Source organism: Lactuca virosa, chromosome 8 (genome assembly GCF_052849685.1).
Source record: "Lactuca virosa cultivar CGN04683 chromosome 8, Lactuca_virosa_CGN04683_v6, whole genome shotgun sequence".
Lineage (NCBI taxonomy): Eukaryota > Viridiplantae > Streptophyta > Magnoliopsida > Asterales > Asteraceae > Lactuca > Lactuca virosa.
Window position 1 is genome coordinate 117,711,294 of NC_136433.1, and position 22,235 is coordinate 117,733,528.

Consider the following 22,235-nt stretch of genomic DNA (forward strand, 5'->3'; position numbering starts at 1 on the left):
ATGACCCGGTAACGTTGCATTCCATCGGCTGATAATATTATCAAAATATGAAGATTTTTGTAGCAAATATATCGATGGAATGTATAAAATCCCAAAAGTGCATTAAAATGTGTGAACTTAAAAAAAAAATTAAACCGCAATGTAACACAACTGAATATGCATTGGGTCAATCCAAAAGTTATACAACGTTAAATTTTCAATACAAGCATCAATCCAGAAGTTATACGCCCTTAAAATTTCAAAATAAGGATCAATCCTCTCAAATTAATATTTAAATGGATTATGCTTTTTTTGGATTAAAATTTAAACAAATACATAATCCAAAAGATAAATTCACAAAATTATTAAACTTAAAGCGTATGTAAATATTATGCTAGCATTACTGCGAGTATTTGCACAATCTTTTGCCAATAGTTTTAAATACTTACTCCAACCATAATTTCGATATTTACTCAAAAGATTAAATTTGCCATAATTAAATATTACATGCCAAAATTAACCATACGAGTTGAAGATTAAAATAGCTAGCCAATTTAATAGAGCAACTTCATACACCATTAAACGAGATTTAAACTGAGATTTAAACACAAATCCAACTTTGTCCATATATAATAAGGTTATAAGAAACACAAAGATACACCTTTCATCTACAAGAAATTTCATTAACCTTATTAAAACTTAGTTCAAAACTTTTGGTTAAAATAGATAAACCCTTCAACTTTATCTACATAGTATGGTTAAAAAAATAAATAAAAATAAAATAACAACAACAACAACAACATAGAGACTCACGAATTTTTGTGTGTATTTTCTCTATTATGAATATTCTTCTCATCAAATGTATATATAGATGGAGATATAACCTAATGTGAGAATTGGAAGAGATATAGATGATTTTAAGTCAACCGAGAACTCAACCTATAATAATAAGTAAATTTCTAATAAAACCATCCCATCAACACTCTTATATTTTTACCATAATAACTGTGAATTTAAATGATAGCAATATATGTACATTTATGAAGTGGTCCCAAAATTATCTTAACACCCCTCTAAATATTCAGAAATCAGAAAGTTTAAAACACTACATGCAAAAGTAGACGCACTACTCTTAATTATTCGAAATCGTATACATTTTAGATTACAGAAAAAATATTATCCAATTTGCAAATGTATTCGATTTCTATTTCAAGATAATAATCAATAAAGAAAATGAATGGTAAACTAGTATGATTAAGTTATTAATAAATAGATATTTGACTTACAAGGAATGAGCAAAGCAAAACGATTGCAAAAATGAAAACGCTCACATCAGATTGGGATGAGCTAAACTATTGCCAAAAAGAAAACGCTCACAGCAGATGTGATCATATGCAAATTTACACTCGAGGCATTTAAAGATCATTTTATACTGTAATCGCTCATGACATATACGACAGTAGCCATCCAACACAATACCTTGAGCAAATGAGAGAGGGTGTGGGTGACTATCAGTCTTATAAATGCCTCCAAACTTTATATTCACGAAAACATGAGTACTTCTCATAGACCTGTTATAGGTCTCTGTCTCGCATTGAAGAATTAACGGAGCACAATTAGTATGTACAGACAATGCACAATCTTTACAATGATAGAAAGATGCATGGGGGTTCAAATCCTCCTCACAAATTTCACAAAAGTATTCACTCTTGTGGTTCTCAATTGGGAGGTAACTTAGCTTCATGGGATGGTTCTTGTCATACTTGTGCCTGATTGTTTCGGCTAGTAACAATGCACAATCCGGATGTATATAGATATTGCATGTGTTGCAATGGAATGAGTGGTGACCTTGAGTAGGATATTTGAGACACATAAGACAAGAAGTATACCCATCTTTTACTTGAACTATTGAAAGAAGGTGATTCGGGTGAGCTTTGTGTGTGATTTCTCTAGGTATAAGCCCACAAGTAACATCAACAAAATATTCGCATTTGAAACAGCCATACGCAAATCCGTTGCAAGGTAGATCACAAAAGTTACACCTGAACAAACCGAAAAGGCAACCAGGGATGTTTGAGCAGATGAGGTGGAGGGTATGTCGTGGGTGACCAGGGTGGTTTTGTACTTTTGGGGGGAGTCGAGTGCACCACTCATGGAGAGCAAAGTTATTGCAAACCCCCTGAATCTGAATCTCATCATCATTAGCATTAGCATTAGCACAAATGTAAAAAGGCATGGTGGATATGATTGGTCTGAGACATCCATTGCATAACAGTTGGGTCTTTTTCATCGGGTCATGACACATTGATGATGAAAGATTAACCTTTGAGGAGGTTTGGCATTCGGTATCAATTTGTGTCTCACCATCAACTAGAATCAGAGGGTGTTGATGACTATCGTGTATTAGGTGGTGATGATGATGAGGAGGATGAGTAGTGGTTTGTTGGAAAAACAAGTAGTGTTTTGGTAGGCTGTATGTTTCATCGGGGAACGGGAGATGGAGAAGACCAGGATGGTCAACATCTTCATAATTTTTAATGGTTTTGCCAAAGCCTGATATCATAAATTGGGAATTAGCAGGCATATATATCATTCAAAACAATTTAATTATTAAATGTAATTAATTAAGGAAAGCAAAGCAAAAGGGATTGTAAAAGTAAAAATGATTTAATTACCAGCAGGAGGCGGCAAACTAATTGCACAATCCAGATGGACATAGTACAGACATTTATCGCATTTGTAAATCCAATGATCCTCCATACCTACAAAATCATGTCTACACACTCTGCATCTAGGATCATGTTTAGCTTTTTGATCTATCTGTGGGAATGAATATGCAATGGTGAGTGGATGAGGATGATAAAAAGCATCATGTGTTCTCTCTTGGATTAGCAAACTTTCTGGTAGGAAAGCACATTCACTGTGTATGGCGAAGTTAGTACAAATGGTACATTGATAGAAGATGCCTTTATGTTCCTTCCCACAAGCACTACACTCGCATGAAATTGGCTTAAGGATAGCGGACATTAGCAGGTGAGGGTGGCAAGGATGATGGATGACATTTTTTCCTACTTCTAACGCACACTTGAGATCAATGCAGAAATAACATTTATTACATCGGTAAAACAGTGCTCCAGGTTCGTGATCTCTCTTACAAAGTTTGCATATCAAATCATAATATGCATATCTATATAAATATGAAAATGAATTTGAATATGGATACAGGTAAAGAGTATGTTGTGGGTGTGATGCCTCTAACCTTATGCAGAGCTCAGCACAAAATTTGTGAAGTGAGAAGACCTTCTTATCATCACATGATGATGAACAACATGTGTAGTAGTACCTGTGGTACACATGGATTTCTTCCTCACACCTCCTACATGTGACGCCATGAAAGCCATCTTTCATAATGGGATAATCATCCTCATCTTCTTCTTCTTCCTCTTCTTCATATTGTAGCTGCAAATCAATGAGTTTTAGTGGATGCTTATGTTCAGGTACTTCAAGTACTGACTCCATTATAATTATATACTTCTCTCTTTACAATAATCATGTTTTATACACCCTATCTTGTTAATTAATTTATAGCAAAGAAAGAGTATATATGTGTGCCAAATTCACGAAACTTAGCAGGATTCCTTTTTATTTTATGTACGTTTGTTTATCTTTTGGATTTTTAATTTGTCATCACTTTTCCTAATTCAGAGAAGAACTCAGTGAACTTTTTAATTTAACTTTGGTTTCTCATAATATTTTAATTTTCCAACAAAGTTCCCTATTTGTCCCTTGTAATATGAAATTGCTGGTCATTAATTACTGTATATCAACAAGAGACATAATTTATGAAGTAATTTTATGAATGCTTTAAACATCGTTTAATAAAAAATACATATGATACTCTAATGTGGACATTGTTTTCTCAAAGTCCTGATTATTCAAGATTTGGTTTCATGTTTTTTTCTTTTTTTAGTTTAATATGTACGTAAGGAATAATCACACAAAACAAAAGCATATATAGCATAATTCTTTTCCTTTTTTTTATCTTTAGTACCACATCTCCTCTCTGATAAGTGATAAGTAAGGAATAATTTAAGTCCCAACTTTAAGTTGTACATTAGACATTAGTCTTGTTTTATTATTTGGTATAGAGGTGGTTAGAGTTGATTCATATGGCTTAATTAAATGAGTTTAAAACAAACCAAAGTCAACCGCTGGAGATGACTATTTTCCTCTGATCTGTAAACAAAATATACAGTAAGTTGAATAAATCAAATTACAAATGATTTGCATTACATACAAATATTAAGAAAGTTGTGGCATTATTTATTTTTTAAGGTCCTATAAACAGACGTGCTATGGATTAGAGTCATCATGACAATTGTTGATGAGGTTAATCTAATTTAAAGGTACCCTAGAATACATAAGATTCTGACTATGCAGAAAAGTAACTTGTTTTGAGTATATATATATATATATATATATATATATATATATATATATATATATATATATATATATATATATATATATATATATATATATATATATATATATATATATATTCAATAGATAATCAATATGAGTGGAGGAACCAAGGAACCTATTAAGATGGTTGGATCAAAAAATTAACAGCCATTGGATTTGAGATGTAAAGTATGAAAAACAATAGTGTCCAGCTGATTATAACCAAACACGTAACTTAAGGGGGCATTTTCGTCAACCTAAAACTTATTAACTCTCACTGTTAATTAACGACGTTAGTTCATCAGTTTCACATATCAGTGAAATCGATTTTACCCTCTCATTGAAAGCGATCTTTTACTTCACCGACGAACATCGATTTCTAACGAATCTCCGGCGACGATTCAGTCAATATCCACAGTGAATCTTCCCGAAAAGTTCGTCAAAATGAATCTAAAAGGTATATTTCACTGCTATTCATTTCCGATTATCTCATTTAATGCATTTTCAACATTATATTTTTTCGATTGATAAATTTCAAAACGACAAATCTAAACTATCTGTTACATTATGTATTCGATGAATCTGTGAATACACTATTTTATTAACAAAATCATTTTAGACTGATTTGAAACCCTCGGATGATGAACTTTTAATAATTTGTATACATAACGAAAACCTAATGATTTAAATTTCTTGAAATCGATACAGAAATCATGAATATTTATATTACAAACTGAAATTTCCTAAAACTTTGTGAATCTAACTCGAATTTGAGTTTATTAAGTAAATCGAAACCCTAATTTCATGAATTTTTGAGAATTTGTATAATTACCAAAAACCTAATGATATAAATTTCTTCAAATCGATACAGAAATCATGAATATCTAAATTACAAACCGTAATTTCCTAAAAACTTTGTGAATCTAAGTGGCTTCTGAGTTTATTCATTAAACTGAAAAACTAATTTCACATTTTGAATTCACCGTGTGCTTTGTTTTTACATTTGATTATTTTGAAAGGATTCAATGTTTATGAGTATTACATTATTTGACAATTCACAAAGTGAATCATGATTATATATCAGTTTAACATATCATTTATTCAAATTGTGAATTCACAGGGTGATTTATCATTTACATTTGATTTTTTCATCTTGTGAAATTTTATGATGCATCTATGTTTAATTGATATTGTATCTCTTAATGTGTTTCTCATTGTAAATTTATAAAGAGTTGCATTGATAATGTTTTGATTCAAACTGAATTCACAATGTGAATAAATATTATGTTAAATTCATTTGTAATCCTGATTCACATTGTGAAAAATATGAATAAATCATAACTTTCATACCATGAAATTGATGTTTGAACTAATTTGTTAATCAAAAACAGGAAATGAAGAAAAGAACAATGAAAAAAAGGATAATAAGAAAAGAATGAAATTGACAAGAAATCTAAAAGATGTTCTACCTTCAACTACAAGTGAAAAAATTGAAGATATTCAAGATAAAAATAAAGGTTAGAACATTCGCATTCAGATTAAAATAACTAGTTATCTAATCATATACTACACACTTATTAAAATTTTTTTTTTTGCAAGTTGATCAACACTTTTGTTTCTATTCACTATGAACAAAATAGTTGTAAAAATTCTCAATATGTGTATGTATACATCACTTGGTGAACCTCAAACTCTTTTGCTGTTAAATGCATAAATTCACAATGTGAATCTTGGATGTATGTCTCACATTCACATAGATTCACAATGTGAATCTCTTAAAATTTTTTTTTTTGCAAGTTGATCAACACTTTTGTTTGTATTCACTATGAACAAAATAGTTGTAAAAATTCACCATGTGTATGTGTACATCACTTGGTGAATCTGGATGTATGTCTCACATTCACATAGATTCAGAATGTGAATCTCTTAAAAAAAATATTTTTTTTTGCAAGTTGATCAACAGTTTTGTTTGTATTCACTATGAACAAAATAGTTGTAAAAATTCACCATGTGTATGTGTACATCACTTGGTGAACCTCAAACTCTTTTGGTGTTAAATGCATAAATTCACAATGTGAATCTTGGATCCATGTCTCACATTCACACAGATTCACAACGTGAATCTCTTAAATTTTTTTTTGCAAGTTGATCAACGCTTTTGTTTGTATTCACTATGAACAAAATAGTTGTAAAAATTCTCAATATGTGTATGTGTACATCACTTAGTGAACCTCAAACTCTTTTGCTGTTAAATGCATAAATTCACAATGTGAATCTTGGATGTATGTCTCACATTCACATAGATCCACAATGTGAATCTCTTAAATTTTTTTTTTCTTTTTTTGCAAGTTGATCAACACTTTTGTTTCTATTCACTATGAACAAAATACTTGTAAAAATTCACCATGTGTATGTGTACATCATTTGGTGAACCTCAAACTCTTTTGCTGTTAAATGCATAAATTCACAATGTGAATCTTGGATCCATGTCTCACATTCACACAGATTCACGATGTGAATCTCTTTAATTTTTTTTTTTTTGCAAGTTGATCAACGCTTTTGTTTGTATTCACTATGAACAAAATAGTTGTAAAAATTCTCAATATGTATGTGTACATCACTTGGTGAACCTCAAACTCTTTTGCTGTTAAATGCATAAATTCACAATATGAATCTTGGATCTATGTCTCACATTCACACAGATTCACAATGTGAATCTCTTAATTTTTTTTTTTTTTGCAAGTTGATCAACACTTTTGTTTGTATTCACTATGAACAAAATAATTGTAAAAATTCTCAATTTGCAAGTTGATCAACACTTTTGTTTGTATTCACTATGAACAAAATAGTTGTATAAATTCACCATGTGTATGTGTACATCACTTGGTGAACCTCAAACTGTTTTGCTGTTAAATGCATAAATTCACAATGTGAATTTCTAAAAAGATTTTGCAATTTGATCATCACATGTTCAATTTTATATTGTTTAACATGTATTTCGTAATACTACTTATATTTTTGACATTGATATTAAAAATTTCACATTGTGTAGTTAAAGGTTCAAAAAAATATACAAAAAACACAGCAAGGAGAACCGTGGTGGAAATAGTTAATAAATTAAGAAAAAATGAAGATGAAAAGACTATTGATGAAAATGTTGAAAAAGAAAAAAGTTTAGAAGGTGATGAGATTCAAAAAAAGAAAACAAAAAAATTGATGAAGCAAGATGAATATGTTTTGAAGACACTTGAAAAGAAAACAACACAATGTTAGTATTTATAAAATTATAATTTACTTTAATATATAAAATCAGTTATCTTTAATTTTTTTTTAAATGAACAGAAATCATACGGAGTCCAAGATTACAAAAAACAAAAAAGAAAAAGTCGATGAAGCAATTCAAGACACCTGAAAAGAAAACAACTCAAGGTTAGTATTTATAAAATTATAATTGAATTTGATATTATAAAATTAATTCTTATTAATTTTGTTAAAACATGAACAGAAATCAGACAGAGTCCAAGACTTAAAATGATTGAATACAAAAAATCGGTGACTCTTATTAAAGTTGATGATAGCCTTGTAAAGAAAGAATCTGATGAAAAAGTAACAGGTTTGTTTATTACTATTGACATGTTTAATTTACAAAGTTATAAACAAATTCACATGTTTATTTTATGTATTATATTATATTTTGCAAAACAAATTCACATGTGAATTTCTTGTATTGTTAGTTATTTTATAGTATATATGTTATATTATGAGAAGCTTATGAAAATTATTGACTAACAGGAAAAAGAAAAAGAAAAACAAAGACTTTCGAAGTAGTCAAAGAAAAAAAGGAAAAAGTGCCAATAAATCCAAATGACAGAGTATCTTTGAGAACAAGAATGAGCCCAAAGAAGTTTTATGATATTGTTAAATCTTTAAACAAAGAACAGAAAAAAGCTGTTAGAGAAATGGGATTGGGATCTTTGCTGAGAATTGCAACCAATGGAATTTCTGGGAAATTGGCACGTTTTGTTGTGAATTCATTCAATCCATCAGATATGAAAATCCATCTACCTAATGCGAAGATAGACATAACACCAGAACTTGTTCATGATTTGCTTGGAATTCCTCTAGGTGGAAAAGATATATATAACACTGATCAATGTCAAGGAAAAGAATTAATGGATTGGAAGCAACAGTACAATTTCAAGGCTATGAGACCATCAGATGTTGAAGAGAGAATTAAAGAATCATCAGATTCAGGGATTATTTTCATAACAAACTTTTTATTACTGTTTATTAATACCATCTGTGAACAAAATAAGCCTGGAACTTGTAAGAAAACAGTATTGCCACATTTGTTAGGCAAAACACCTATGAGAGAAATTGACTGGTGTGGTTTTATAACCAATTGCTTGAAAATGTCAAAGATGACGTGGGATGAAACCGATAGAGGAAACTACTATTGTGGGCCACTTCTTGTATTATTGGTAAGGAAAATTCTTATAATTAACACTTTTATTTATATTATTATAAGAAAACTAATTAATCATAATTTTGTTTACATAAACAGTTAGCTTATTTGGAGTTTATGAGGAATGATAAGAATGAAAAAAGACAAATACATGCACTACATTTTTGGGATTATGAAATGATGTTGAAAAGGGAAAAAGCTGAGTTAAAGAGTGGTGACTTTGGAACTTTGGAATGGAATGATGATGTTATAGAGAATGATGAAGAATCCGACACCGATGAAAATGAAGATATGAAACTCGATGTAAGTTAATAATCTATATATTTAAAAAAAAATTGAAGTTATATTACAGATATATGTTATAAAATTGTAGTTAAGATGAAATTCATAAAGTGGTTCACATTGTGAATATAAAAGTGTATTTTATTACTTTCTCTATAATAAATTCACAAAGTGAATATGTAATTTATTAAAATGCATTAAAAATGTGATACCTCATCAATGCATTCATATTCTGGAACTGTAATTTATTATAGAAGAAAGTTAAAAAAAAAATCATTTTTATTGACATTTTTTATCTCATTTCGCAGGAATTGGTATTCAAAGCGAAAAAGAATTACAAAAACTAGTGAATGATAAACTGAAGTTTGGAAAGTTAATTGAGTTTTCAACAACAAAATTCACAGAAAGCGATGAGTTGAAAGATATGAAGAAAGTCTTTGAACAAGAATTCATTTATAAAACTCAAAATGAAGATGAAGAAAAAAGCGATGAGAATTTGAATGAACATGAAATAAAGAATCAACCAATCATGGTAACACTAGGAAATTTGTACAATGATCCAATAGTGTATGAGATTGTTGATTCTATTCAAAGTATTTTAAAATTTGATGATTATGATGATTTTGAAAATGTAAAAAGTTTTAGAGAACAAAAAAATAAAAAAACAATAATAGATGATAAAAAAAATAAAAAAAAATATTAGAAAATCATCAATGCCTAGTTTTTCACTTGGACTTGGTCTTGGTCTAACACAAGAGTTTCAGGAAGGAGATGAAAGCAGTGAAGATGAACACATGAAGAAAGAAATAAAAAATGAAAAACTTGATGAAGGAGAAAGTTATGATTCAGAAGAAACAGAATGTGACAATAATATCTTGGGAATTGAAGATGATGAAGACAAAAAAAGAGAAGTAGGAAAAAGATTAAAAAAACCATCACTGAAGCTATCTTCTCCTTATAATAAAAAAGAGGTTTGTGCATCAAAATTTGTAGATCCAGATGAAGTAAAAGTATCAGATAGAATTTTTTCTAGAATTGGTAATAGCAGGTAATAATTCATGTTATCTTTTATTTAAATACAATAGTATATAAATACAAATACAAATTAATTTTCTATTAACTGCTTTTTTGTTTTATTTGATTACAAATTAAGTGAGAAGGTATTTCAGACTAAGAGAGGTTATGTGCTTGGAAGAGGAATGATTGAAACAATGCAGGCAGGATTATGGGTACATGCACATGTCATTGATGCTTGGACTGATATTTTGAACTATGAAGAAAAGCTTAAATCAAATTGTACAGTGAATTGGTATTTCTTTGATACATCAATGGTGGTAAGTTAATGTTGATAATATAATAAATAAAATTTTCAATAGTTCTGAATAAGTAACAAAATAGTTGTAAAAATTCACCATGTGTATGTATACATCACTTGGTGAACCTCAAATTCTTTTGCTGTTAAATGCATAAATTCACAATGTGAATCTTGGATCCATGTCTCACATTCACACAGATTCACAATGTGAATCTCTTAAATTTTTTTTTTTGCAAGTTTATCAACACTTTTTTTTGTATTCACTATGAACAAAATAGTTGTAAAAATTCTCAATATGTGTATGTGTACATCACTTGGTGAACCTCAAACTCTTTTGCTGTTAAATGCATAAATTCACAATATGAATCTCTTAATTTTTTTTTTTGCAAGTTGATCAACACTTTTGTTTGTATTCACTATGAACAAAATAGTTGTAAAAATTCTCAATATGTGTATGTGTACATCACTTGGTGAACCTCAAACTCTTTTGCTGTTAAATGCATAAATTCATAATGTGAATCTTGGATGTATGTCTCATATTCACACAGATTCACAATGTGAATCTCTTAATTTTTTTTTTGCAGAAAATAAAATTCACACAGTGAATCCCATTATAATTCACAGTGTGAATAATTTTAAATTTTAAATTTACCTTATTGTGAATTTAACAATTTACTCTTTAAAGTTTGATGTATATTTAATTTTTTTTGCAGAGACAGTTCATATTTGACAAATATATCCCTTTCAGTGAAAGATTGGATATATTTGAGTCAAATATCAAAGATGCAATGAAAAAGGACAAAGAACTTCTGACATTTGAAAAAGTTCACTTGGTAATAAACTGTTATTTTTGTTGAATATATTACATATTTTAAACAAAGTTTAACAATTTAAATTATTAAACAGGTGTTTTTCCCAGTTCATCAAAAAAATCACTTTTACATCATCTGCATAAACTTAGAGGAACCAGCGGTTGATGTCATTGACAATAGGAATTCAGTTGCAAAGTTTCCTAGAGCTTATCGTGATGCACCTAATGAATTGGTAAGAATAATAAATTTACATTATAAATATAAGTATTAATATACTAATAATCTAAATAAAATAATAATTATAGAAAATGACAATTTCTTTTTTGCAGAAAATAATTTTTAGTAGGTACTTGATGAGGGTCAATCACAAATCAGCTTCAACTTTGGAGGGTGTTGAACCAGAAAGGGTGAACATGAATTGGCACACGAGGGATAATCATGTTGACTGTGGAGTTTTTTGCATGCGTCATATGGAGACATATATGGGAGATAAAACAGTAAATTGGACATGTGGGTTGCCAAAAGAATCAAAACAACAACAAAGTGTGTTAAACGAGTTACGCATTAAGTATTTGACAAAGATACTAGTAAGTGACACTAACACACACAAGTCAAAAATCATTGCACAAATAGCTAAGTTTGCAAAGAAGACTAATGAAGAAATAAAAGATTTGCTCGACAAGGGATGGGAAAAAAGGGGAGAAAGGATATAGTACTTCAAGGATTGGAAAAAGAAGTGTAAAACTTAAAACTTAGTTTTCTATTCATAATTAGTATAAGTTTAGATGCACTTTAATTTCTTTAAGAACATATACATGCTTGTTATGTTACAATTTGATGTTAGTTTCTATATCAAATATAATGAACTTTACTAAATACTTAAAAGATGTTTATATTTTCATGTGAATGTCTACATGTATGTTATACAATTACATGTTTTATTAAAAATATGAAAATTTACATTGTTTATATGTTAACCTTGTGAAAATTTAATATGTCAGATTCACAATGTGAATTACAGTACATATTATAACATGTATATTTTATATGTGAGGTTAACAATGTGAATTATGGTACATATAGATCATTAGAACAATTAATAGTTGAGATTCACAATGTGAATTAAATTACATTAAGACAATCTTTAACATGAAAATTTTATATATGAGATTAACAATAATATACATAAATTAAATCATTAGCATGAAATTTTTATTAGAAAATATTCAAAAAACTAACAATAAAAAAATATCTTTAACCAAAAACACAAAATTTGAAAAAAAAATATATTCTATTATAATAAATAAAGTCTAAAACAATGAATATCAAAATTAACAACAATATTTCAACATTTCTAACCGTTGAATGATCATTACAAAAATCAAATCTTATTTTAGTAGTCTTAAAAAGAAAAAATTAGAAACAATCAGCCTTCTGTAACCTCAGATTCTAAATCAGACTTCTTTAACCTCAAAATGCAACTCCTAGCATTGTGATTTGGTTTATGACATAAACTGCACAACCTAGAACCCTTTTTAGATTTCTCAATCACTTTCTCTCTAGTGCTCTTGATTCTTTTACCACTGGCCCATCCCTTGTTTCTGATCCCCTCTGGATTATGAATGTTGATAACATCAGGTACTGCAGCTCCAATAATTTTTTCAATGTGAACTGATCTATTCGAAGATGCCCTTGATGAGGTACATAAAGGAATACCACTATCAACCTCCTGAAGTTGCTTTATATATTTAGACAACTCATCCTCATTATTTGCTATCTTGTTAATTGACAAACGAAGAATAGCATACGCATCTTGAATCAAACATTCATTTTTACTGCCTTTATGAGGATATGAGTACTTTTTTCTCAACAATCCATCAGCTATGATATCTTTTCCCCATCTCCTCAAAATGAAATTTCATCATACTCTTTCATATTTAATATGAAAAACATATGACGACATAACAATCCTTCCTGGACAAAAAGCATGCAACTACAACTGATGCTAATGCTATCACCCCTTCTACTAAATACAACCTACAAAAATTATCCTTAATAAACAAATTAATATGTGAATAAGAAATTCTATCTCATACAATTCGATAAAAATTATACAAATTAACATCGATTCACATTATTAATCAACAGGACATTAGAAATCATAATACTATAATATAAATATGTACTTCAAATCAAATTCACAAAAAAAAAATACATATTCCATACTAATCTAAAAATTTATAACTCTATAAAAATTTACACTGTGAATTAGCAAAACATCCTACATTCACAGTGTGAATTTTTAAACTACATTTTATATTTAATAAACTGTATTAGGAAAAATAGACATACCTTGTAACGAGTATTAGGACAATGAGAAGGAAGACTATTTCGATAAAAATCATCAGAATCTTCATCCTCATTCACATTTTTATCAATCAACTTTTTTTTCTTCTTATCTCTCAAAACATAAACTTCGCTTTCATCTTCAATAACTACAGGTTCTTGAACACAATAAAACACAGATTTGTATAACTCTTTCTGAATGTCCAAGAAAATATTATGTGTATAAATTTTCGATGCATGCTTTTCAATAGCCAAAGGAGTCCTTAGCTTGGGGGGAGTAGTTGTGGATTGATAATCTAATAAAGATTGATGATGCCTTTGCTTCTCCATTGCACTATCAAACGACATCATGAAATTCACCAAATTTGATTTATGATGGAAAAAATGTGAGAAAGCATAATTCAGACTCTCTGATCTTGAAGTAGTTCGCATCAAACCAGAAAGTTCAAGATCTCTCATAAAAGCCGGAATCCATAAATCCCTTATTTTAAAAACAGACCTTAACCAGTCATTTTCTTTTAGATGAAACTTATCTAACATTGTTGACCACGAACTTTCAAAATCTTGTGGAGAACATTGAAGATTCCATATAATATCAAAAAATGTCTTCTGGAAGTCCAGATGGTTATAAACATCAATAGGAATCTAAAAAAAAAGAAACACATAAGAATCATTACATATGTTGAATATTTGATGTAATTCATAGTAACATAACATTTGTTTAACATTATGAATTCACAGTGTGATTTATGATTTAGATTTGTTCCTTTCATTATATGCAAATTTACATTGTGAATTCACAATGTGATTTATGATCTATATGGTTATAAACATATATAGGAATCAAGAAACAAAGAATATACCTTTTCCTTAAGTTTTTGAGTGATGTGCCACATGCATAGTCTATGGTTCGATTCAGGAAAAACAAAATTAACAGCTTTCTTCATTGATGAATCCTGATCTGTTAAAATCATCATGGGTGGCTTGACAAATGCTTTACGAAACACTTCAAGCAACCACACATATGCATCTGCTGTCTCACGAGCTAGTGAACCAGCAGCAAAAGTAACACAACGCTTGTGGTAGTCAACTCCAGTAAAAAGAACAAATACTATAGAATACCTGAATTTTTTTTGATAAGTATTATTAAAAAGAACAAATACCATAAAAAGAACAAATAAGGATTAGGAATTACTTGTTTGTCTGATAAGTAGCATCAAAAGATACTACATCTCCAAATTCCTTATAGTTAGCTTTCGAAGTATCATCAGCCCAAAAAAGTCCAGTAAGATGATCATCAACATCTTTTTGGACCTCAAATGAAAAATTAGAGAAACACAATTTTCTGTTTGTCAATATATCCACAACCATTTGGGAATCTTTGACACCAATTTTAGAATTCAAATCTCTATGAAAATTTTTAAAGTCAACTGTAGTACCTCCACTAGAATCAAAGCCACCCTTCATACTACTCACCAAGTTATAAGCTTTTGAAGCACCAATGTTACAAGTACCAACCTTATGTATAAAGGATTCATCAAGAAAATCCATTGTCCTATTAATCCTTAATAAGTGCAACTGATCTTGAGCAACAAGTTCATGGTTGTGATCTTCAACAAACACATAAATGTAGAACATTAAAGAACATCAAAGATTCTTGAACTTTGAAACAGTAGGGCATCCGTTCTTCTTAGAAGAAGTTCTCCTTCCCTTAACATCTGAAAATTTCACATTAATATTTTCATTCTTGAATGACTCTGTGAAACTAGATCTACTACATGTCGAATATCTAATATAAATTGTGCCATCATTGTATCTTTTTTGACTTGACATATTCACATCAAAACCAGATTCTTTACCATAAGTCTTGTAAAAGTCAAGACCAATGTCCAACGAATCAAACAACAATCCTTTGAAAGGCTTCTTATGTATCAACTTATCATAAGGAACAAGCTTAAAAGTTTCAGTATTGTAGAGCTCAAAATCAAAACTATAACAAGAATTACTGCTATTTGAATGATCAATATTCATACTTGAAGATGATTGATCATGAACTGCAAAACCAAACAAAACATCTATTTTATTACATTATATATAAAATGTGAAATTTATATTAAGAAAAAAAAAACTTACGTGATTGTTCATTAATAGTTGAATGCAAATCTGAACAAGAATTCACAGAACTCATAATGAATCGTCGATGACCTGGAGTTTATATACAGATTAGAAATTTAGAATTGATAATTATACAAAAAAGGAAACAAATAAACAAGATAATCACAAAATTTTTAAATATATGCACAAGATAAGATAAGATTCTCAAAATCACTAAAAGTTTGGAAAAAACTTAAATGTCAGAAGATGCACAAGATATAATTGATTATCTAAATGTCGAATATACATTACAGACGAATGATTACAAAAACGATCGAATGAAAAACAGTATACTCAACATACGACATAAAATTAGCAAATTAACAATAAAAACATAACAATTTGAAAATTAAACGGTAAAATCAAGAGAATTTTACAATCAGACGATTACAATAACAATGCATCGGAAGAAAAACGGTAAAATCAAAGTTCATAATTGACCTAATAATCATAAACGAAAGATGATACCTGATTATTAGCTGAAATCTAAAGAAAGTATTAGTAAATTGGATGAAAAAGGTTGAGATTTCGAACAACAAGCGAGATTTTGGATCGATCAGTGTAGTGTTAGAAGATGAAGGACAGTAACAGAAGACGCTGAAATCAGAAGACGCTAACGGAGACAAACAGGATGTTAAATGAGACGCTGAACTTACCAAAATGCCCCTCCGTGTTTTTTTTTTGGTTAATTATGGATTAATGGCCAAGATTAAAACAAAAGAGATGGTTAAGATGGGTTCCTTGGTTCTTTGATTCATATTGATTCTCTATTGAACTTTTCCATATATATATATATATATATATATATATATATATATATATATATATATATATATATATATGGAAAAGTTCAATAGAGAACCATTATTAATCAAGGAACCAATCCAAAGCGTCGGAATTTAAAGCGATCAACGGCAAAAGGAAGGGTTGTAAATTTTTATAATGGACGCACATGTACCAGATTATAACAAAAACCACTTCCTTTTTTTCATTTAAATTTTTTTTAGGTCAAGTTGTTTATCGAAAAAAAAGCCGAATATACCGTTGTTCACGATTTTTCGTCATCTTTCCATAGAGATCGATGATGATATACAAACAAACAAACTTTTTTTTTCGAAAAAAACGCACTTAATTTTCTTAGTTTTTTCAATATTTAAGTTTATTTTTATAAAAAAAAAACTAATTATACCAAAAATATTAATTTTTTGTACTCTATTAATAAACATCAACACCGACTAAAAAAAAAAAAACCTCGAACAGTACAGATTCACACTGTGAATCTAAACTATAAATATTTCAATTTTTAACATTCACAATATGAAAAATCTCGAACAGTTCAGATTCACATTGTGAATCTGAATTACTATTAAACACACTGTGAATCTGAGAAGATTCAAAAAAAATCTCGATCAGTATAGATTCACACTGTGAATCTAAACTGTAAATATTTCAAATTTTAATATTCACAATGTGAAAAAGCTCCAATCAGTTCAGATTCACACTGTAAATCTGACTTCTTATTATGCACACTGTGAATCTGAATAGGTTTACAATATGAATCTGAACAGGTTCACAATGTGAATCTAAACTGAAATAAAGTTTTTTTTTTTTTTTAACTTGAATATGAATCTATGTTTAAAAAGTACAAAAAATATGAATTTTGATATATTTATTAATTTTTTTTCTATAAAAAAATAGACCTTAAATTTTTCATCAAAGAAAATGAAGTGGAATTTTTTCGAAAAAAAAAATTCGCTTTTTATATATCATAATGGATCTCTATGGAAAGAGAACGAAAAATCGTGAACAATATTCGGTTTTTTTTTTCGATAAAAAACATGGCCTAAAAAAAATTTTAAACGAAAAAAAGTGGTGAGTTTTTTTGTAAATGGTGGATTTTTTGGTATAATTCGGTGTGTGTGCGTCCAATGTAAAAGTGTATATCTATTTCCTTGGCCGTTGATCGTTATGATTTCCAACGCTCACGATTGTTTCCTTGGTTAATTATGGTTCTCTATTGAACGTCACCCTATATATATATATATATATATATATATATATATATATATATATATATATATATATATATATATATATATATATATATATATATATATATATATATATATATAAAACATGATACCGTTTTCTTCAAATTAAATCCTAGAAAAGTAACTTGTTTGAGTTTGCTCTGTGTTTCGGTGCTGTTTGGTGCTAATACTTTCTCACAGCCTGTGTAATTGCGTGTGTGCTCCTTTTCTTTGGGTAGTTAAGGTCGATAACTTTAAATAATGACATAGCCCAAATAACCACAGTACAACCACACAAAACAGAGCCTTAATTATGATATGAGCAATTATAGTAAAGATTGATAGCTTCTATTTGTTTAATCTCTAAAATTAGTTTGTATGCAAATGACGTTACTATAGTTGGGAGATCGAGCCTCTTAGTTTCTTTTTTCCAAATTTTCATTTTTTTTTCAAATCTTTGGCGTCCCAGGATCCTTATCTTTCTGGCTTTCCTTCTTTTCATGCAAATTGGGATCTTTTGGCAAGGTGGCTGTTGGGATTAAAACACATCCAACCCTTTTAAGCTAAAAGTAAACTAAATACATATACAATAGACATAATACACACAGATACAATAGCCATCCTTATGTTCCATTCAAGCAAAGCTAATGATTATCATAGTAACTTTATGATCTTTTGTTTATTGAATTGGAACATACTTTTAATGAATTAAAAATAACCGTAAATACACCTATACACATAGACAAACACATTAATTACTTGAAAAGTATTGTTACTTTCAAAGCTTTTCTCGAGTAATAACAATTTATCAAAGGCTATTTTATATTACAACAATTATAAAGATTAGCTTGGAGGTCTTGAAACTTAATTCAATGAATCAAAAACCTTCATCCAGCCATATCATTTGATGAATAATACACATTTTAGCCAATCTGTAGACTCAAACCCTTCAATTACGTAGAGTTCTAAAAAAAAAGAATTAGGTAACACCAATGAGCTAAAGGTTCAAATACATAAACATAAAGTCAATTTACCAATACCATCGAGTGTTGTGCCATTTGTAAACAAAACAATCAGGTATCAAATGTGATAAAGATTTATAATTCAAAATAAGTTTAACTTTTCCAATGCCACTGCAGTACTTTGTGTCTGGATGTTTCCAAAAAATGACATGCAAGTTAGAAAATTAAACTTAATCCACATCAAGGGTACTTTAGGGAATATGACAAATCCGTCGGCAATGGTATATTCTTAAACATCAGAACAATAAATTCCTCTAAGATAATCAAAAAAGCTATCCTACACCCATCACCAAAAAGGTTAGTGAATGACCTTTTTACCCTTCAACAACATTTGACAGAATAACTGGTTTTGAATCTTTTGAGTTGAAGAATAATCCAATATTGTAACCCAAATTTAAAAGATCCAAACCAAAATTGAAGATGGCTGGAGCATCCTCTTGTCGTCTTCCACCACTTCAGATTACCGCCACCCCTTTTCATGCAATAGATGATGATGTTGATGACACTTCCCACCATGAGCCACCACCTTCTGCTGCTTCACCTTCTGCAGCTTCACCTTCTGCTGCTTCACCATATACTGCTTCACCATCTGGTAACCCCAACAAAAGGGCTAAACCCTCAACTCCTATACCTCCTAGTGCCTCACCGTCTGCTTCTTCACCTGATGGAACTTCTATTACTGGTGACGATTTAACATTAGAAATGAAAAAAGCTCTACAAAGTTTGACTAAAGGGTATACAATCCCTCAATGTTTAGAGAAGTTAGAGGTGCTTCAGTTAGGCCCTACCGATCCTTTACGCTTTGTTGCATATCATATTTTTGGAGGGACCATGAACATGAGAGAGATATGGATGCATTTGCCCGATGTTCCCGAGATATTACGAGGATGGCTTGAGATGACGGGTACAAGTTTAGGAGTTTTGAATGATGGAAAGATTGTCCGATGATTTTTCTAGTGTTGAAACTATTTGTTAGGTCTTTTTGCCTTTGTTGGAACTATTTTGTTAGGTCTTTTTGCCTTTGTTGGAACTATTTTGTTAGGTCTTTTTGCCTTTCTTGGAACTATTTTTTTGTTATTTTGCTACTTGGAATATGGTTTATCTAATGTTTTTTTGGTACTTGAAATATGATTAATGTAATGTTTTTTTTGCTACTTGAAATATGATTAATGTAATGTTTTTTAAAGTTCTACTTAGTTGATTTTAGGTTCATAATGGATCACGATCAAAAGTTACTTCTCGTAATTCTTATGTACCTGTACATCCGTTTTTTTTTGAAGAGGGGTGTGAAACGATTGCGGGATAATGATTCGGAAATGACAGGACATGAATACACATTGGAGTTGTTACATTGTAATCGTTTACAATGTGTTGAAGTACTACGCATGTCCCGTGACTCTTTTGTACGACTATGTGCTCATTTTAGAGCAAATTACTCATTAAAGGACAGCAAACATATATCGGTTGAGGAAAAGATGGCCATGTTTTTGATGATGATCGGCCATAATCAACGTTACGTGATTATCAAGCGGAGATTTCAACACTCGAAGCAAACAATTCATAAATGTTTTTATGAAGTGTTGGAAAAAATGATGCTTTTCGCACAAGATGTTATAGTACCAACTTCTTTTAATCCGAATCCAAACATTCCAGGACATAATAGGAGGCTACGACGGGTTTTCAAAGGGGCGGTTGGTGCACTTGATGGCACTTTGATACATGTTGTTGTCCCTGCTAAGAAACAAGACTTATATAGAAGTAGGGGAAAGGGAGACTGCTACCAAAACGTATTGGCAATTTGTGACTTCAATATGATTTTCACATTTGTTGTGGCCGGGTGGGAAGGGGTAGCGCATGACTCTAGAATATTATCAGAAGCAATAACCGATCCACAATCATCATTCCCGTTTCCACCACCCGGTAAGTTTTTGTTTTTTTTAAATACTTTTATCTTAGTTTGAAAATTGATTAGTGTTTTGCATTTTTTACAGACAAGTATTATCTTTGTGATGTCGTGTATGCACACACTCGAGGATTTATGGCCCCTTATCGTAATGTGAGGTATTGGCTTGGAGATTTTCGTCAAAGACGTGCATTGACCAATAAGGAAAAATTTAACCATGGACATGCAAAAGTTCGGAATGTCACTGAGCGTGCTTTTGGTGTTTTGAAAGCACGCTTCCCTATATTGAAGAGGATGGCACCATTCCCGTTTGTGACACAAAGAAACATTACCATGGCATGTTTCGCGCTTCATAATTTTATAAGGAGAGAAGGAATGAGTGATGAGTATTTTGCACAATACGATGAACCCAATGTCTCGTTTCGAAATAACAATGTGGGCGTTGATGATGATGAAGACGGGATTCCAACACATGGTACTACAGCAGACCGTGAATATATGACTCAGTTACGGGATGAAATTGATGATCAGTTGATACACAATATAGATTGAATTGTTTTAAATGAAATTGTTATTGTAAAACCAATTTTTTTTATTGTATAACTAATTTAAATGCATGAATTTTATTTCAATGTTATAAGACTATTATTATTAAAATGTTGGTGTTGGAAAATCATTTTATTTAAAATTTCTGTTTATTTCAGCAGCCTGCAGACGTTAAAAAACAAACAGTCTTCTTATTGCAGACTGCAGACGTTTGGTCCACCTCTTCTGCTGCAGAGGCTTGCAGATGTGGTCCGCAGACTGCAGACATTTTGGCTTCAGAAAAACAAACAGCACCCAAATGTCATAGCCCTGCATATAGTGTAAAATAAGTTCAAATAAATATATTTTTCAAAAAAATGTAATTATATAAAATTTGATTGTAAAAAACTACCATTGTGAAAAGTACTTACCATTATAGTCTATAGATACATAAGTACTATGGTCCCCTTGAGAACCTACTCGAGCAAGACCAAATTATGAGAGCTGCAATCACAAAATATATATCACCTTCCAAAAATCAAAATTTAGCAAAAATATGTCAAAATTCAAATATTAATCGATTTCTAGAGAGAAAAAGAGGAAGTGAATAAGAAACCTGATATAGATCAAATATTTCTGGCCTTGGTCCTGATAAAAAAAAATAAACTCCATTCATGGCCTTCATCCGGACCCTGTTTAGGGTTCTGAGCAATGGATGGGAGGAGAACGATTGAGATAGTACACAGTGTGATTTCAGAAGAGGAAATAACAGCTGAGTCTCTGGTCGAGAATAAAGAAGCGAGAAGAAGACACCTGAAATCAAAGTGTACTGTGAGTGCGGTTGAAAAAATACAAGATTTTTCTTTCTTTTGACGTGTTCTTCACCCAATATAAAGTTCTCTCACCTACTTCTGTATAATCCAGTTACCAATATCACC

The 22,235-nt window shown here is 30.2% G+C and overlaps 2 protein-coding genes across 2 annotated transcripts; both read right to left on the reverse strand.

The window, feature by feature from the left end:
• Positions 1 to 1,241: 1,241 nt before the first annotated feature.
• Positions 1,242 to 3,548, reverse strand: LOC145133162 (uncharacterized). The gene is made up of 2 exons (XM_079068097.1): positions 2,655 to 3,548; positions 1,242 to 2,532 (listed from the first exon to the last, which is right to left on the reverse strand). Exons 1-2 carry the CDS (start codon positions 3,496 to 3,498, stop codon positions 1,307 to 1,309), a joined length of 2,070 nt encoding a protein of 689 aa, XP_078924223.1. The 5' UTR covers positions 3,499 to 3,548; the 3' UTR covers positions 1,242 to 1,306.
• Positions 3,549 to 12,743: 9,195 nt separating this feature from the next.
• Positions 12,744 to 15,214, reverse strand: LOC145130769 (protein FAR1-RELATED SEQUENCE 5-like). The gene is made up of 6 exons (XM_079065538.1): positions 14,859 to 15,214; positions 14,527 to 14,785; positions 13,670 to 14,308; positions 13,578 to 13,598; positions 13,269 to 13,354; positions 12,744 to 13,218 (listed from the first exon to the last, which is right to left on the reverse strand). Exons 1-6 carry the CDS (start codon positions 15,212 to 15,214, stop codon positions 12,744 to 12,746), a joined length of 1,836 nt encoding a protein of 611 aa, XP_078921664.1.
• Positions 15,215 to 22,235: the final 7,021 nt, after the last annotated feature.

What these genes read in the sequence shown, in the direction of transcription:
- LOC145133162 (XM_079068097.1), bottom strand. Translation starts at nt 3,498, where the DNA reads ATGGAGTCAGTACTTGAAGTACCTGAACATAAGCATCCACTAAAACTC. An exon ending in TAGTTTGCCGCCTCCTGCTG is followed by an intron (nt 2,533 to 2,654) that starts GTAATTAAATCA and finishes TTATGATATCAG; the next exon opens with GCTTTGGCAAAACCATTAAA.
- LOC145130769 (XM_079065538.1), bottom strand. Translation starts at nt 15,214, where the DNA reads ATGGATTTTCTTGATGAATCCTTTATACATAAGGTTGGTACTTGTAAC. An exon ending in ATGTTTTGCTAATTCACAGT is followed by an intron (nt 13,355 to 13,577) that starts GTAAATTTTTAT and finishes TAATTTTTGTAG; the next exon opens with GTTGTATTTAGTAGAAGGGG. An exon ending in GGATTGTTATGTCGTCATAT is followed by an intron (nt 13,219 to 13,268) that starts GTTTTTCATATT and finishes CATTTTGAGGAG; the next exon opens with ATGGGGAAAAGATATCATAG.